This window comes from Mya arenaria, chromosome 4, assembly GCF_026914265.1.
Source record: "Mya arenaria isolate MELC-2E11 chromosome 4, ASM2691426v1".
In the NCBI taxonomy this organism is placed as follows: domain Eukaryota; kingdom Metazoa; phylum Mollusca; class Bivalvia; order Myida; family Myidae; genus Mya; species Mya arenaria.
In genome coordinates, this window is record NC_069125.1 from 63,882,184 (window position 1) to 63,901,826 (window position 19,643).

At 33.8% G+C, this 19,643-nt stretch overlaps 1 protein-coding gene across 4 annotated transcripts in view; it reads left to right on the top strand.

Moving 5' to 3' along the window:
• The window catches only part of LOC128232452 (orexin receptor type 2-like), a 31,041-nt gene extending 12,110 nt beyond the window's left edge, over positions 1–18,931 (top strand). For 2 of the 4 annotated variants that reach the window (XM_052946004.1, XM_052946002.1), the window contains exons 2-6: positions 13,951–14,314; positions 15,640–15,784; positions 16,120–16,232; positions 17,526–17,636; positions 18,485–18,931. In XM_052946004.1, coding sequence (XP_052801964.1) covers positions 13,951–14,314; positions 15,640–15,784; positions 16,120–16,232; positions 17,526–17,636; positions 18,485–18,579 — 828 coding nt within the window. In that variant the 3' untranslated portion in view covers positions 18,580–18,931. Of the gene's footprint in view, positions 1–13,950; positions 14,315–15,639; positions 15,785–16,119; positions 16,233–17,525; positions 17,691–18,484 lie in introns of all 4 variants that reach the window. The other 2 variants (XM_052946005.1, XM_052946003.1) reach the window with 2 other exon arrangements.
• Positions 18,932–19,643: the final 712 nt, after the last annotated feature.

Sequence of the window (19,643 nt, forward strand, 5' to 3'; positions counted from 1 at the left end):
ATAAGTTAATTGAATGAAACACATAAATCTGCAATAATTGGACCATTTATGCCATTTGCCAAGTGCATCTTTCACAAATTATATGAGCTGATAAACTTCACCTATAAATGAAAATCATTTAGTACAATTAACGCATAGCGAAATATATTATTTAAAAGTAATATTCAAGCTATTCCATGCAGATTTGTTTTATTTAAAACGTTTAATAACCTACAGAAAACTTAGTTTATTTAATACAATAATTTGATTATGAAACTTCATGTTTCACAATCACAGGCAGGTGCATATATACAGTGTCCATGTTCCGGCTTTTCTTATATAATGCATATTTATATTGTAAACATTTCATTGGCTTTTATTCATTGATAGAAGCATCCCCAAAATGCGGACCAAAGTTTGTCATAAAGAGGTCAACGAAATGGGTCTAGTCTAGTCATTTCACTACTTTAACACTTTGTGTCCCAAGAAATACCATAATTCTGTATACATTAATACCAGCTATTAAATATAAAATAGCTGTTGTTATCGAGAATAATCAACCCGTTTCATCGCTTTGATGTTTACGTTAGCAATACACATCTAATCATTCAACAGATCGCTTGAGGGCGCCTTACAGTATTACGTAATCAAAAGATTCCCGCGCCCGCCAATTCGTTAAAGCACTTCATTTGTAATAACTTAAAAAGAGATTCAGCGCATGCGCTAAATCGAGCGCGCAATCACAACGATTCACTTTCGTTCAGGAAGTCGAACCGAAAGGACAGTTTTTTAAGAGCTAGGATTGCTATTTAAGAAAAATTCGTTGTTCGAATTAAAATAGTTTTGCTTAGTTAGTTGATGAATTATAGTACAGAACATTACATATACATTTAAAATCATTAAATAAATGTTTCTAGTTTACTTTGTTTTGTCTTCTTTATCAAGAACTCGATCAATTGTCAATGTCGAGGAATGAGGTGTACTGATATCATATTCGAAGTCAGATGAGTTAACATCATAATATATTAAAGTGAATATGTTTATTTAGTCATATATCAAGTGTTATAGTGTGACACTTTCAATACCAGAAATATTGATGTTCAGTAATTCTACTTGTATAAAAATAAACGTAATTGTATACATAATTATGACTATTTAACAAGAAAGGAGCTTGTCTTGTCAAAAAGAATATTTAAAAGAACAATTGCATACACAAAATGTTAAAAGATGTGTTATAGTAACATGTTGAGGAGTGCTTATAGGCATAACTGAGGAAATGTGGGTAATCGGGAAAAAAAACTGGGAGCAGTCTCCATTTTTTCTAATTCTATTTTTGCAACAGCATGAACCAAATTTTAAAGTAGAGAAACGGTGCAAAAATATAATTATAAAATGTATGACAAAATATGTCAAAATTATTGTTATTCCTGCAATTGCAGGTATATTTGAAGATAAATCATGATGCTTCTGTTATTCATACAGATATGAAAGTAAACGTATCAAACAAAGCGGGCATTCTATTGACCATGGTAATCGAACCTTTGAAAATCCAACAAAAATCATTATCAAGAAAGAAGAATTTACCATATGTTTTACGTGTCTTTTAATCATTCGTCTATTCCTATCTCCAAAAATAACAACATGAAGTGATGATCTAGAATTTTTCCACGCATTGTTGTAAACGAACCATCAAACGATGATTACAGATCGGCAATAGATCATATACCATGTTGGCGGGCGAACCTTGATTGCGTGATGATATAATGAAAAATAACAGTCTCATACAATCAACTTCTAATGTAATATAAGTATGCATATGTACATATCGTATGTATGTTTGTCTGTTTTTGTAGTTTTTTGTAATGTGACGATGTTTTTGCTTAAGTCAAAATAAATGTTCTGCTCTCTTAGTAATTACTAATTAGTATCCTCGGTGTCTGCCTATTAAATTTTAATACCCACCCCTTCAAATTATCATGATTTAGTTTGGAAATTAGCACTTTGTCAGAGATATCAATTGTGATGCATTGATAAAGCATGTTGTCATTTGGGGTAATTTCGATGATATGGTTATATAACTTCTGTATTAAACCACCGATGTACTAAACCACTTCTTAGAACCAAGGATTTTTAAAAAGATAGGTAGTAATTTCATGCATGTTTTTAACAATTATTGCCAATACGTCTTTTTATTTATCAGACGTAGCGACATTGTTACCATACGTCAAGATCTTTCTAGTAATTTCATTTTTCCCGGTATTTATTTTTATCAATGCGCACATTTTTATAAGATTGAAGGTTAGCGTATCGATCTTGCTATTATTGGTAAAAAGAATCCACGACTTTTACAAGTATTCACAAAAGCTTTTTCAATTTTTGTATCATAGTTTCCGCTTTTTTATCTTTGGAATTGGTTGCCACGTAGCTATTAATTAAAAAAATGTATACAGGCTATACAGGCTAATATTTTTTTTTAATTATAAATTATTTTTTGCATCCATCTATTTTGTTCACCGTTTAATTTTACTGCTATATGTGGGATGAATTGATATTGTAATAATAAGTCATATACTCTTAACGGCGCTATCATAACATTCGTGTGTCCTATATTAAGATTCGTCTGTAAAACATCCAAAATGTATGCTAAAAGTGTCTTCATTGTGTACCATTTTACAACGATACCATCAATCGCTGTTGAAAGCGATGTCTGGAATCTTCCATCGTGTTTCTTTGTTGTTGGTATTTTGGAGTGACAGTTAAAAAAATCTTATTCTGTCCTCAATATGGGTTCTAAAATTTAGTAATGTTTACTTAAACAATTTTCAAGAACAGGCATAGTAGCTTATCACCTATGCTCAACATAATTTTATTATCTGCAATAATTCCATTACTGTTAGATTTACATATCTAACATGACATATTCCTCGAAGAGATATAGCATTTCATTTCGAATGCCTAAAGGAATAGTCAGCTAACGGATGAATGTTTAAGATACTCTTTAACATCCTTTTTATGCATGAACAACAGAGATGTCGTTTAAACTGACAACAATAAAAGTACTCCTAGTAGATCGAATGGAATCGAAAGATACTTCTATATTTAAATTCAGACAAATTCATTTTTATTCAATATATTTACTTCCTTTTAAAACAGTAAATTGGAATACTTCATTTCTAAAATAAGTATTGGACTTGCTTTTTAGTCATCAAAGCCGGCTCATGATTTTTTTTTTTGGAATTATATACTCACTTCAAGGGAAAGAACTCAAAATCGGATACTAATACTCAAGGTAGCATGCAGTACGATTGATACAAACACTAGGCCTTGCTATAAAATAATTAAGATAGGTAAAGACAAATATCATACCAATGTCGTGTTGTTAATGATTCGCTGATAGGAGGGTCTTGTACATCTCCATCGATATATATAGCTTTATTGCCCCCATTTTTTGGAGATGTACATGGTATATGGTAATACATAGATAAGAATGAATATTTAAAAACACAATACAAATTTCATAGTACTTGGTTAAGAAAGAAATTTGGTATTTAAGGGGGTAAATCCTTTAATGGAAATTACTTAATTAACATCACATTGCTTACAGACTATATAAACGTGAGTTTGTGGTCCCAACCCAAACACCAAAACACCGTGAGTATACGCTTGACAATGATAAAGGAGATGCATGCAAAGGGGCGCATACACTCTACAAATCTGTCTAGGAAAAGGATTGATCGAATGATTTAATTGATTATGATAAGAATTATAAAACTTCTCTTTGGAAAACAAATTAAAGAAAATGCTCCGTAATAGTTCATTGTCGGTATGGTTTCTGAATAATTTGTGAGAAGATTTATAGCATAGATTAGAAGGTCAACTCAATTTGTCTGGATTTAGAAAGGAACAGATAACGATATATTGAGTAAGTGGCGATAACTGAGCGTTGAAACTACGGATTTGATTAAGATCAACTAATACATATATTATTATAAAACCATATGTAACCCTTTTAGCAGATGTGAAAGCAAGTGCAAGTGCAAGATTATTTTAACAGAACATAACATTTAAATCATCAGTCTTGTTTGTTTTTTGTTTATTTTATTATGATTATTATTATAAGTTCCATTCTTCTAACACTTATGACACAGATTTAGGTTGTTTACCTGAGTTATGTCAAGACACACCTTAACATCGGGTAAATATAACAAGACCGATTTATCGTTCGTTGATAGTGTAATAACCCTGTCACCATGTATACGTCACTCACTGTGGATAAAGTACTGAGATATATTTAAAGATGATGGTATGTTTCATAATTTGATACTTTAACGTTACATTTACCTCAGGTCATGTATGTTTAATTTCAATAAAATCCTTATATATCTGTTTCTAGGAATATATAATCGAGGTTCACCACCCAGTTTACATATGCGTGCTGAATGTATTTGAATTGCTAAGCATAACGGTGTCGTCATCTTCTAGATTAGGTAAACATTATTTATACCTAGTTGTCTTGTAAAAATCATTATTTTGAAAAACTTTGCTATTGCTTGATTTTATGTCTTGAAGCTCTATTTTTTAATGCTCTTAAAAAACTGTCATAGCTGTCGGACCGCCGAGTGGGCGATAGGAGTACCACCCGACCGATCCTTTTGTTTTGTAAGCGCGAATTTCCGGTCCTTATGTGATTGGTTAGCGTTTCACTGATCATCCGGTGATTGGTCGGACGTTTCACCGATCCGGCCGCCATTGGTCAGTTTGGATCACCTTGGCATCAAACGTTTACTATATAAACAACGTTGCTTTTAAATGGTAACACATAACCGTCTCCGTGGCCTTGTGGTTAAGCGTCCGCCTACGGAGCGGGAGGTCGTGGGTTCGATCCCGGGCCGCGTCATACCGAAAGACGTTAAAAGCTGGTACAAGCAGCTCCCTTGCCTGGCGCTTGGCATTTAAAGGGTAGTGCTTGGGAAAGTGGTGTACTCAGTACTGGTTCTACCCAGGAAAGTTGTATCCCGTGTATCGGTGCTTTACACCGAGCACGTTAAAGAACCAAGAGGTCTCTTCGCAAAGAGCTAGGGTATCGCACCCGGATTTCTTGTATCTCACTCTGTTTCTTCAAGTCTTCCAATGTCTGGATTTGACTGCGAATTGCTGTCACTTCTATCTCATGTCACTTATGGCATTTAAACACAATTTAAGTCGTGATGGCGTCACGGCGGGGTCAAGCCATAATGCAGCCAATGGGCGCGGGCAGACCTTGATAAACTCAAATAAACAAAACAAACAATGGTAACACATGACCGTCTCCGTGGCCTTGTGGCTAAGGCGTCCGCCTACGGAGCGGGAGGTCGTGGGTTCGATCCCGGGCCGCGTCATACCGAAAGAAGTTAAAAGCTGGTACAAGTAGCTCCATTGCCTGGCGCTTGGCATTTAAAGGGTAGTGCTTGGAAAAGTGGTGTATTCAGTAATGGTTCAACCCAGGAAAGTTGTATCCCGTGTATCGGTGCTTCACACCGAGCACGTTAAAGAACCAAGAGGTCTCTTCGCAAAGAGCTAGGGTATCGTATCCGGATCACTTGTATCTCACTCTGTTTCTTCAAGTCTTCCAATGTCTGGATTTGACTTTGAATTGCTGTCACTTTTATCTCATGTCACTTATGGCATTTAAAAACAATTCAAGTCTTGATGACATCACGGCGGGGTCAAGCCGTAATGCAGCCAATGAGCGCGGGCAGACCTTGATAAACTCAAATAAACAAACAATGGTAACACACTTGACTCTATACATGGGCTTCATCCAGGCTCGATTTCCCGCCACACCACTAATCTTTTTGTAATAATTGTCTTTCGGACGTTAAATGAGGGTCCCGTGTGATAGTAGTATACGACTGCGAGTATTATTAAAATGATATACTAACGGACCTGGGTTACATTATGTCTGTGAACTATGCTCTAAAAGCCTAGTATGACTAACACTCTTATTGGAATACTCTCAGAATAGGCATTCCCCGAGACCGAGTGTAAATAAACTGATACAGCCGGATCAGCAGGTTGATTTTTGATTTCGGAAAGCACGGATGGGTTCTTTAACACCCGTAAATCTGAAACGTAAATTCGATAGGTCTACTAGTATGACCTAACATAAATCACAAGTTGTTTTAACGATATAAAGTTAATTGTTTACCAAATATAGAAAACGTGAGAGCCCTTGCAGCTTAAACTGTTATTGGATAATTATTCATGTCTAAGATGTACATGATTCGATGATACAGGCATACATAAACCGTTAATCGTTTAAATAAGTGTTAGATGTGTTTCAACGTCTTACTCGGTAAAGTTTGCCTTGACTTCGTAGGTCGTTACAATATACATGGGGCAAACATATATGCTGCATATATTGATAATGAATTAAAGTTATTTTATAAAGCATTAGATGCTTACAGGCACTTTTAAGAACCATATGGCAACAAATGAAGGTCATCGCAAATTACTCCTTACATCCAACAGCACATACAAAACAAAAACCTTAGATCCTTTTTGGAAAACTTTTCCGTCTCATAAGTCCTATAATACATGTTGTTTGTTATGATAACCAACACCGTGTTGTAATATTCTGTTGTTTTTATTTGATCTATTGTCGTACGTCTTTGTGATCCATTTGCCGACATGTTTTGCCTGGCTGGTAATGGATTTAATGTTTAGGAAGATCAGTACGTATCATGTTTCCATTCATTTGTTTTTATCCTGTTATTTCCCACAGCTGTCCTTAAACCAGCAGTTCTCAATGGCATGCGTTGACCGTAAAGCCATTATGATTTGCTGCTATGTGCTATCCGTAATCAACTCAAGTTTAGTAATGTATTTAACAGTTTCGCTGTTAAACATTCATGATGAAATTAATTATAACAAGTGTTATATTAATAGTTTATGCCTGGAATTATAAATATTCTGGTTTCCCCAAGCTAATACTCCGGTACAAACAAAATTATACCGTTTTAATACACACGAGTTACTTCGGAAACAAAGGAGTCATTGGTCTGTTACAAGAATTTTAATAGCACGAATTTACTTTTATTTGTACCGGCATGGGAAAACCCAGTTATGTGAATTCCAGGCTATATTCATTAATGTGAAATGCCTGCCTACTACTTAACATGAAGAAATTACATAAAGTATAAAAGACATTGGATTTTTTTATGTTAATCAAACTATCAGTATTTGACGCTCTATGTTCTGTAGAGAACATAGGCATAATTTAGGACAAGTGGGTAATCGGGAAACAAGAACAAGTCTGATTTTGTATGACAAATTGTTTGGTTTATTTTAAACAGTTCCTGTTTCAATATGTAAATATGTTGCATCATTTTCAATGCATTTTCAAAATCATATATTATTTAATTTATAGGACGCGTAGAGAAACTTTGTACATGATGTTACCCAAAATAGAAATATATTTTTATAAAATGTTTGTCTACAATTTGCTCAAATATTTTGATATGTTTGAAGATAATTGTTTTTATTATCAATTATACTGATAGGAGTGATTACGAATCAAACCACTTGACATGTTCGCTGAATCATTTAAGATCCAACAAAATGCCAAATCATATTAAATGTAATGTCGGCAGTTCGAATCATGGTTTCTTGATGCTTAAAAAACACCCATAGTACACCAAAACAACAAATACATGCGTGCGTGTGTGTTTGTTTGGATGTGTGCGCACACGCGCGCCCGTGTGTGTGTGTGTGTGGCGATGGGTTTTATGCTTTGGTCGAACGAAATACATATGTTTTTTTCTGTTCGCATTCTAAATTTAGTAAATTCTAATTAATATCTTCGATCGTCTGCCGTTTTGATTTCAAGGCCCAGCACTCAAATAATCATGAAACAATTTAGAATGATTTGTAATCATACCATTCTGCTTAATAAGTGAACTAGCGTCTTATTCTATATTTCTATAAATTCTATTTTTGCAGATTGCAGATGATGAAATATAAATAAACGTGTTTTTTTTTTCGAGATATTAAATCATGATTATTTGATTAAGAAGCCTTTTTTTGTTGGTATAAACAATATCTATTTCAAATGAGACATTTTCAATTTCCAGATATACAAAATTTCAGCATAACAATAAGATTAAGAGTTACAATACTATGTTACGTGATATACACGCACAATGAAATAATCAGGGCATAATTAAGAAGGAAGCGTTGAAGATTTTGCCTCGCCTTGTGTAACTCTTTCAAGCTGATAGTGTAGTAAAGGCTGCAATAATGATATAACAGTGTGCACTTCGTGCAGTGTAAATCACTACTTGACATCATGGGCTTCTAAGAAGATGCCTAGTAGTCCAAATTATGCTGTGACATTGAAACCATTCATCAACATTTTTCTTGTTCTTTCATTTTGACATCAAATAATATTTACTTTAGAATGATTGTATTAGCGTATTATACTGTGTTTTAAATAATGTGCCTTGAATTGCAATGATTCGCAAATGCTTATTCGATAGTTTGTATCATAGTTTCTAGTTAACATTGCCAGCGTTTTTTAATAATGTACTTGCTAACTAGTATGCTCCGCTTGGACTATGATATTCTGTTTGGAACATCATATTAATGAATAGTTGCTCATGTTTATTGTTTGTATATTCTGTTATTCTTGTTATGTGTAACATGTGTTATCATACAACCATATGTTAACTATTTAGTTGATGGGTATGAAAGATTTATTTAAACTTCACACTCCGGTTGAAAAAAAAAACAATCATCAGTATGATTTTGTTTTGGTAAAGGTTAACCACTAACTAGTGTTGTTCAGTGTTACGTGCAATTAGTTATGCACTGAAACAATTCAATACTGGGTAACTGTACAATAAGACTAATTAACCTTTGTTCAGGTAAAATATTAAATGCTTAAATTTTCTTATATTGTTGGAACAACATTTTATCTGCTACGGACTAAGTTAAGTCTAAAAAAAATTATACGGCCATAAATATTGGTAAGCGCAAAAATACCTTATGTCTAATAACACAAAACAAAAACCTTACATCATTTTCGGAAAGCTTCTCTTGCTCATTAGTTTCGTAAAACATTAAGTGACCAATTGGCTTACAGGTTTGGCATAGTTCGTAATAGGTAATATGACCAGGGAGGTCGTTTCATGTTATCCATTCATTTGTTGTTGTATTTTCAATTATTTTCCACATCTGCCTGCTGAACCAGCCTATCTTGATAATTATCATGCGTTGACCGTAAAGCCATTTCTTTCCTGTTATACCCATACTTATATTGGGATAAGTGAGGCTATGGCCATATGAACTAGTTTTAAGCCCCCCCCCCCCACACACACCCACTTAACTCAGGTTACAGAGAATATTTGTTTTACTGACCCTTTCAAGACTGTTTTCCACTTATTTAACGGTAAAGTAATTTTGACTAGTGTATGTTTTGTTTTGTGGGGGTTTTATTTTTGTATGTGGTGTTTATATGTTTGAATAACCAGTTAAATGTAGTTTGGGCCCTTGCCTTGTGTCCCTAAACAGGTTTCGACTTCTCAGCTTGTCCCTGTAGTTGTCATTGTATTATAATCTAAACTGTTTGGATTTTTTTTATACAGTTTCATTTTCCCAAGTCGTTTATAGTGCGTCTTTTATACATAAATTGCATATCTAAAAAACAAAAGACACCACTTTCAAACATGTGGTTAAAAAATTAGTATGAAACACTTAATGTGGATACATAGTTTAGATGCTATTGTTAAATCCAAAGATGTATAATCTCATCATCTGTTGCAAACGTATAATCGTCCTATTGGTACAGCATGTTGCTGTCACGAGTGAGTTTATTCCACATAATACATGCATGTGCTGCAAACAAGAGATCCATGCTAAAATGTCATGTCAACCTCTACCGCTAATATAAACAACACCTTCACAAGATATGGAATATGTAACATCATATAGTATTGATATACAATTATATTGGCCCACAAGTTGTTCACATAATTCTCAGCAGGTTTTGTAATGATTTGTTATGTATCAATCTTTTTGAACTATGTATGCAGTATATATTTGAACGGTAATCAGTTCATTTGTTTAACTCGTTAATAGTTTAATTCCTGTACAACCATGCGATGGTTTTCCGTTTATGTGTTTTAACATGAAAGGTTGTAATTTAACCTTCTCACATCTACAAAATGGTTGTCATGGATTACCAGTAAAACAACGGGGCCTACATACACAGTTGAGCCTTTATCCATTTTATTGCATAATGTTAAAATGAATCCTCACAGCATGAGAAACATCTATAAACCAGGACAAGAAAATCAAATTACAGAATAGTGGTGTCCAGACATTTTACTCACAGACATTAATTGAACACAAGATTGACATATAACAAGAAATGAAGTATACACGATTACATAACTAAATGGAGCTCAAATTACTATCAACATAATCTCTGACATTTTGACATATGTATTCTTTTCCGAAGGAAAGCAATTATTGGTAAATCCCTGGATATGATACTCATGAGAGCTAACTGGTGATTTAATTTACGTAGTATGATTGAGTGTTTGTGAGAGAGTTCTTATGACCTAGGACGAGTATGCCATTCCAAAGAAACTGTTACTATAGTTTTTATTTTTGAAATTGCAAATAAAGTTAGTCTTTTCTCAGTGTTACGTTGAAATAATCACTGCTTTTTATTATGCCTTTGTTACATTGTAACAATGATACAAACAAAATCATACGCCTCTCTTGCAGAATTGTTATATGTAGCGCGTATGTTTATTCTGTCTGTCTAGTAGTATACTACTTGACCAAAATAACCAATTTTAATTCCAATGCCAATAAAACTTACCAAAACATTTTTGGTTTAATTCACCATAATTTCTGACAAATAAAATTTCTTTTCAGGTACAGTTTTTAAATTATTTTTTTTCAGATGCTTTTTGAAAGATGATTAATTGGTTCGATATGTTTTGCTGGATATGGTATGTTGTGTTGAGTCTTATATTCAGCTGTGTACGATAACTGTTCATCAGCCTTGTATAATTGTATCATTTCATCGAGGAGTTGGCACTGCTGTTCCGGCTTGATTAATTTATTCGTTCGAAGGTGATGTCTGGCAACTTTTAGTTACATCAAAAGATAGAATGATTTGTTTTCAATTGAGGTTGAATAATCAGATAGTTTAAAACCCTCCGTGAGCTCCTGCTTCGATGACCGTTCCAAGACGGTGACCCCTAACGATTATTGATAAACATATGTTGATGAATGCGTGGTGTGTGTACGTTTGTTTGTATGGTTCATGTTAGTTATACCTTAGCAGTGTACCTTTATTTTACTGTACATTTAGAATGTTTCCACTCCACGGTATTTTTACCGAATATGAACTAACCATTATACAGTAACACTTTCATTAATAGTCCTATTAAAGTTCATGAACAGAACAGAACATTAATTTAATTCAGTTCAAACATTCAACATAATTGCATACGGTGGAATAGGAAAAAAGGTCCTTGATCATTGGCAAGAAATAATACGTGTTCATATATGAATAGCGATCAACGAAAGAAGATTCAGAATTTAAGTTAAATAAAGAACCTAATATGGTATATTGTAATTAACACATTATTTGATTTAAAAGAAAATTAATGTAAATAAGACTTTGACATATCAATAGTATGGTTTAAGAGGACATTCAAATCATAGAATACATCTATAAACATGCTTAAGCTAAAGATTAAATCGGGGGGGGGGGTATTTTAAAAGCTCAATATACAAATACAGCGAGGTTTTTACATATACGTACTATCATTATTTGACATGAACAGTTCAATGGTTATGAACATGCTTGGATTTCTACAATTATATCTGTGAACTAGTTTTTACTGAAATTTTATTTTTTATATATTGCGTATGTATTTGTTCTATATGGATTCTTTTCATGGAGCCCCATACTTCAGACCCATGCAACAAAATTGGGTTAATAAGTTTGCAAAACAGTTTAATTTTATGATCAGAAGTAATATTGGAAACAAATCATGAAACAGTTGAAATACTCCATGTAATATGGTAGTCGAAGTGTTTGTAGACCCATTATCAATTTATTTAGATTAATAGTTATTTTATAGTCAGGGTCATGTTGGTTTTGAAAAAATGTCTACTCGTCTGAAAATAGTTTTAGCATTCAAATATATTCTTTCTCATAGTGCCTACTACGAGGTCATTTCACTTTCCTGATGGACACTAGGTTTCACCCATAACGTATGTTGTAGTTGGAAAAAAAAACGAAAATCAGACCAACCCTGCCAGTTTGTTCCCGGAGATATATGAAAACAGCGTAAATGGGATATGTTTGACAGACGATTAAACGTCTTGAAACATAATTCAGAACATACTTTTTCACGATAGGTACGTTTCCGTTATAAACGTAACGTAACATAGGAAATAGACATTCTGTTATAACGGATTATCATTATATTTTGATATCAATAATTGGACTTTGTTCTTGCTTGAAACTGCACAGACTTACTAAGCATATTTATAATACAATTAATACGTGTAATAAATTTGTTGAAACCTGTATGAAGAATTAAACAAAACACACCAAAACAGACAGAATCAATATACACCGTGATGTTTACAATTACTAGTTAGCGGCATATTACAAACCTTAAACAGGCAATTGTGGAACAGTAATGTGCACATATCTTGGTGACACCGTGAACTAACCCGGAAATAGGAGGGGTTCGTGATAAAGTGTTGTTATAACCTATCCTTTCTGATAACAGTATAAGCTTACCAGGTCCAAAACGTATAAATCAAATCAACAAATATAACCAATAAGCTGTCATAATTAACAAATTTAGGAAAAATGAAAACGGAGGCTTGCCAAGAACTAGTAGGGAAAACAATATATATGTTAGAAAATGTAGTTTTCGTGATAATACTTCTGTTATTACGGATTTGTCCATCTAGAATTGCTCAGAGATATCACCCCATCAACGCCTGTAAATAAAATATGTATTTTAAATCTTAAACATCTTGTCTATTTCTTTTCATGTATGCATGATATCTCGCACGTTCAGGTGGTTGTTTTTGCACGAAAAAGCATTTCCGCATTTTGTAGGTGACATTTACTGGAAAGTTAAAGCATTTTACGTCTCTCATGACTGCATCATTGAAGGATGTAAATATAAGTAAACATGGTTTCGAAAGTTAAACTGGAAGAGAGGTTAGAATTTAGAATGCAGAATGTCAAATGTTGTAAGGTTGCACTACTCAATTTAATTGGCAGACGCAAAAGCATCACAATGTTCTGTTACAGCTGAAACAAAAAAAAAATGCAGAAAAAAAAACATCTTGAAGTACGTAGTTTATAATGGCAGTAGAGAGTTAGTTTTGAAGTGATCTCATCATTACCTCATCTCAAAGGTGGATTGGCGTCGGAGCATATTGCTATTGAACACTACCTGTAAAACAAAAGCAGATTCACTTGTAAAGCTATATATGCTGACACTAATGAAGCGAAAATTCACTAACTGGTGCTATCTCAAGTTTTTCAAAAGTGGAAGCTATCTTCCTGTAATGTTAAAGTGCTAATTGACATAATACGCCCAGCAGCCTTCCAGTGTGTTTCAAAAGCATTGAGGTATCAGTTACGAGTCTGAAAAAATATTTAATTGTAAAAATGTAGCGGTATCCAGAATACGTTGACACTGATACGCACATAGTAATGCAATAGTGGACATGAAAAAATGTGACATGTACCGAAATATTTCACTGTTTTTGAGACTTCCACAATTTTAAGAATTTGTCAATAGTTGGCTTCCTTTTTTGCAAAGTTAGTGTTTATTCTCAAAAGCAATAAAAAGCAATATTGTTGCATTATTTACAAGGTCATTTAGTTACAAAAAGATAGATATTGAGTTCATTTAAACGCATTTTCTCTATTTCCAGACGACATCCATCGCGGTGTCTGTGCTCACTTTGACAGCAATCTCTGTGGAACGCTGGTACGCCATTTGTCACCCTCTCCGTTTTCATAGCACCGTTCGGAGAGCAAGGGTGATCATTCTTGTCATCTGGTTGCTGTCCTCGTGCGTTGCATTGCCCGAAACAATCGCTGCGGAGGAAGTTCGGCAGTGGAACGAATCTGTATTGTTTGCCTCGTGCTATCCTGTGAGATTAGGCCTCACTGGATTAATGATTTGGCAAATATGTTTGATCATCGGGTTGTACGTCTTGCCGATCTGCCTGATGGGATTCACATACACCCATATTGCATACGTACTCTACACATGCGGGATACCCGGAGAACCAAGTGAGCATTCACTAGCAGCTTGATCGTTAAAAATAAATCATATCATAACCTATTTTAAATAAATACATTAATTAATGTCACACAGTTTTGCTATTACCAAGGACAAGCATTTACCAAGTACAAATGATTGTTTGTTACGTCCTAATGATTTGGGACATACAGACAGACACTATTATTATTGATGTGAACAATATTTATGTGATATCTGCTCGAAAACTAGTTAAAACTCTTTGGTTTTCAAACAGAACATCTAAAGTCTGTAACTGAAACATTACTTTAAAAAAGGAATACTTTGACCTTATCGAATGTCTGTTTATCTTCTCTATAATGTCCATGCGGTATAGATGCCGATACACTAGACGTTGATAAGCGCTTTCTTTGCTATAAGTAATTCTATGTAGGTTCACTAACTTTGAAATAAAATACTATTGGTTAAGGCCAGACGCTGTTATCCAAACATTGAAGCCACAGATTTGGTCTAACGCCAGAGCAGAAGTCCAACCAAACAAAAACGGGTTGTGCTGAGCTGTGCGAACTATGATAATAAGCAACAGCGACGGCGTCAACAGTAAAGAATTTCGATGTGTTCATGCAGTAGCCATTACTTATGATGATAAGCTAGATTGTATTCCAATGATATGTTAAACCATAGAGCCATTGTCTTTTAGTGTGTTACCATGTTGTATTGAAGACAGTATCAAATGACACATTAGTTTGATAATTTAATATCGAATGTTTTCCAAAAGAAAAAAGTCGATATATTGTGATGGCTTTGTTTAAGCAGTCTGCCTCGGCATTGCGCCGGCGTTCAAATATTTAACCTTGCTCATAACTTACAAACCGTTTAGTATATTGATATTAAATTAAGACTTGAATCTGCAATTACAGCTAATACGATTTAAAATCGGTCTTCAAAAAGTACTATGCTTCAACGGTAGAATTGCAGTTTCACAATCTAATAGACATAACGCCACAAGCTTGTTCACCGAATGAGGAAAATTTTCATCTGTATTTTGTAAAATTGTCATGGCCTTGTTCGCTTTACCCTTCTTAATCATTAATAAATTACAATATTTAGTCCCACGTTTACTTAATACATACAGCGAGTCCCAAAATCAGGCTATAGCAATTTGAGTTATGCTCCTTTTCGACTGGACATCAACAGACGATTATAAGCGTTCGCTTACGTAACTCCTGTTGCAGATAAATCTATAAAGGAAAAATCGATAATGATAGTATCATCAATGAACATCGTAAATGTTATATTCGTTTTATAACACAATCGTTAATTTGCACTTTTGTATAACAATATATTTCGCTTTCAGCAACACAAAGACCAATGTTAGGCAGTTCTTCAAGCGAAAATGAGGATCAGTTAGATGCAAGGAAAAAGGCCGCGAAAATGTTATTTGCAATTGTTCTACTTTTTGCGCTGTGCTTTTTACCGAATCATCTTTTGAATATATTGCGGTAAGAACATGAATATATAATTGTTTTATGTACCGTAAATATGTTTCCGTATTCTATTGATGTGAAGATAAACTGAAAAAAACACGCTTTGTGTTAGTGATGATAAATGTTTTGTTTTTTTCTCAAGCTCCCTAAAATAGAACAATGTGTACAATGCTACGCATTCTATATACCGGTTTTTCTTGTTCTTTCAAACAAGATATAATTATAAAAACTCATTTCACTCAAAAATGGTACAAATGTTGTATTATACAATTTATTAAACAATTTATTAAGCAATGGACTATGTCTGCTATTCTACGTAAATTTTATTCATATTGATCGCTTTCTTTCAGGTATGCTGGTGCTTTGGATAATGTGGAGAACGCCAAAACCTTCGCCCTTGTTGCTCATCTTGCTATATTTCTTAACAGCTGTCTGAATCCAATAATTTATAACTTTATGAGTGGTGAGTATACAACAAAGGCATTCTTTAACTTAGTTAATTACTTATGTTTAACGTTTGATGTACAATCATAAATGTTTGCACTTTTGATAACTGTCCAACCATTCGATATATATTTATTACTGGGTAAGTACCTAAATCGGAACACTTTCGGCACTATTTTTGAAATATTTCTTGTTAGACTTGCACCACAACTACAAAATTTTCCATCAGCATACTAGGATTCAAGACCAATTGGTTGATATAAATGGCATTATTCAAGATACTACACATCTTCATGAAATGTACTTTATTAACCGCACAGTCAAGGACTGCCATTTTTGTCTTAGAAGTACCTAAATATGGAACGGTTTTAATTCTTTTTTTATTTTTATGTATTATTTTAAAATTATTGCTTCATGTTTTGTTTAAGTAAATAAATAATTTATGTTATTTCCAGCTTGTTTTATTTTGTCATTTTTGTCAGTGTTGATGATTTCAGTAAAATACAGGCTGTATCAGTATGCTATGATTGTGGCAAGCATGAAGTCTTTTCCTCGAGTGCCATGTATTGTCATTTGAACATGATTGTTTTTAAATGATAACAGTATTTGAAATTCTTACCGGAGAATCATTTTCTTAAGAAGTTGTATCTAAGGCAAGCGTCTTTATTGATTAAAATCATAATTAAACTGATCTCGATTGGAAAAACAGTTTTATAATGGGTGTTCCATATTTAGGTACTGTTCCGACTGTTTGGCTGTAGCATTGTCTTCTAATCTTTTGTCCAGAATGTATTTATCTTTCACTACAGCTGACGTTAAGTATTGTGTTGCGGCTGTGAAAGGGCGCTCAGAGTTTCGTCCGAAGTGTAAATGTTTATTGTCTGGTCCTTCTAGGTTCATGGCATATGTTTTTATGATTATCTAAAATAGAATGCCACTTAATCAAGTGCTAGAAGGCGATCTTAGTGTAGCACTTGTCTATCAATTCTTAAATGATGTTTCATTCTTTGTATGTTTCTCTCTTAAGCATATGTGTATATACTCAAGCGGAACACTAACGTCGATTGCGTATGCATTTAAAATCATTTATTGTCTCGGAATTAACAATAGCCTAAACTTTATAGACGTTTATATTGAACATCCAACTATTTATTTAACCATGCTTCTAGCTGGCACCAATTGCATGTATTAAGAATCAATGTCGAAGACTTTATGAAACTGGCAATACAGAATAAAAAACAATATCATTCAGAGGAACTTATTCTTATGACATCATCTGTAGATTAATATCATGTATTCGCATTGTTTTCAGACAAGTTCCGGAAGGCATTCCGTCAAGTTTTGAGGGCCTGCCTTCATTGCCGCTGCAAGAAGGCCCGGGGCACATTCAGGATGAGCGACGGCTACAAAGTCACCTTCACAAGTACGCGCACCATGACTTTCAACCTTACCATGAGGTGTGAACACAGAAAATAGAGTGTGTTATCGTGATTATATCAATCTATCTCCTTCTTCTTCGTATCTTTACTGTGTTCTAAAAACTGTGAAGTTAGAGCATGTGCTAATCGTCTCCACCAGGTGCAAAACTATCCTTGTATTTTATTGTCTTTTTTCAATTAATCATTCGTTATCATTACGTGTGTAAGTTATGATTAAAATATGTTGATTAACATACATTGGTTTGTTCATACGGGTATATTTAACATCATATCACTCATTATCTCAATCAATATTTACATTTCGGGGAATTGAATAAGTGCAATAATGCACATACACATATTTCCATTTACACTATACATCTAGACAAATAGCAGTCTAGCAGATGTTGACAGAAGATCATGTATCAATTTTTATTATGATTTTCTTTGCCCCAATAATTTCGAAAAATGTTTTTGATAATAATCCACGAATAACCAATTCTTAATACAAGTCCTTATGACTACAGCATCGATATTTGTATGTCATTTGCGCATCTATTACGTTAGAAAGCGTATGCAATTCGTCTCTTTCAAAACCTCGTCAATCTTACCAAAGAGTGCCTATAGTGCTTCAAAGCAAAACTTTTTCTCCTTAAATATGGGTATCGTTTCGTCGTAGAAGCCAAGGCGGATCTTTTCCCCATCTGTTAGAGAAATTTATTTTTGGAAAGAGTTATCTTCAACGCAACATCACGTATTTTCTACCATTCTTTACGTAAAAATAATGTTTTATTATTTTTTTCACTTAGAATTTATGAAGAACTGTTATAAAACATGCTGTTTGTTCTTACAGGGGGCGAGATACAGGAACAAAACAGTCTTCGTCTTCAGGAGTATAGTTGTGCTGTGGCAAACAACAGCAGTCTGATCATTTCAGACCAACTTTAGGGTCAACAACCCAAGTGAACTGTTTGGTACCTAGGTACTTGCTAATTGTTTGTCGCACCATCTACCCATCAGTCACTACCCTTATATATATATGTGTGTATATAACAGATACATTTACTCATATATAAACTATTTTCACTTAACAATCCATATTAAACGCTTATCATTCGCAAGACTTTAGGAAATATTTTCTATAACATTATATCATTGTGTGTATGTTCCATTAAAACTAATTGTGCAGATGTAAAAGTATATTTGTTCGCAATCAAACTTGTTTTCCCAATTTTGTTGTTTGTTAATCCTGTTTATTTTGAAATTATTCTTGATTAAAATTGGCATCGTAAATAGTACATATTATGTATATTATCTTCAGCAACGACTCTATTCCATTATTATTTGAACTAAAGCACTTTGTGGGATCAATGATTTTCAAACCACACCATCCAAAATTGGTGTTCTCACTCCGTACTGATGCCAATGGTCCGGTCTGTACATAACTGATATGTAACAGATAAAACCATGTATCTAATATATGCAAGCTACAAGGACAGGCAATAGATTTATATCTTTCTAAAGCATTTATAGCCGTCACATGAAAATCGAATAAAGACTATACATTCTAGAAGAAATAACTTTCGAGCTCATGAGAAGACATAAACATCTTGGAAAACAGTGGAAATGTAGAGTAGCCTATAATTCAACGACAATTACAGCAATACCTCACTATCGACAGTTTCAATGCGAATATCAAGATGCGTATATTCAAAATGTTTGCGAGAAAGTGTTGATGCGTTTTCACGCCGATGCCTTTTTACATGGCTAAAATTCATTTAACGTTAAAAGGTGGTAATGCCATGTCATGGTTTTCTTAACACTAACTTTTGTTAACGACTGTTTTATTAAGCCATTCTCAACAGTTTTTCATATGTATATCAAACGAATCTTGCAACGTTTACATCCCTAGTTCTATAAGTGGAAAATGAACGAATTATGAGCCGCATTAAAGCAGCATAGGTGGACTTAAAAGAATAAGAGGACCGATTCCCTTATCTAGACAGTTACAA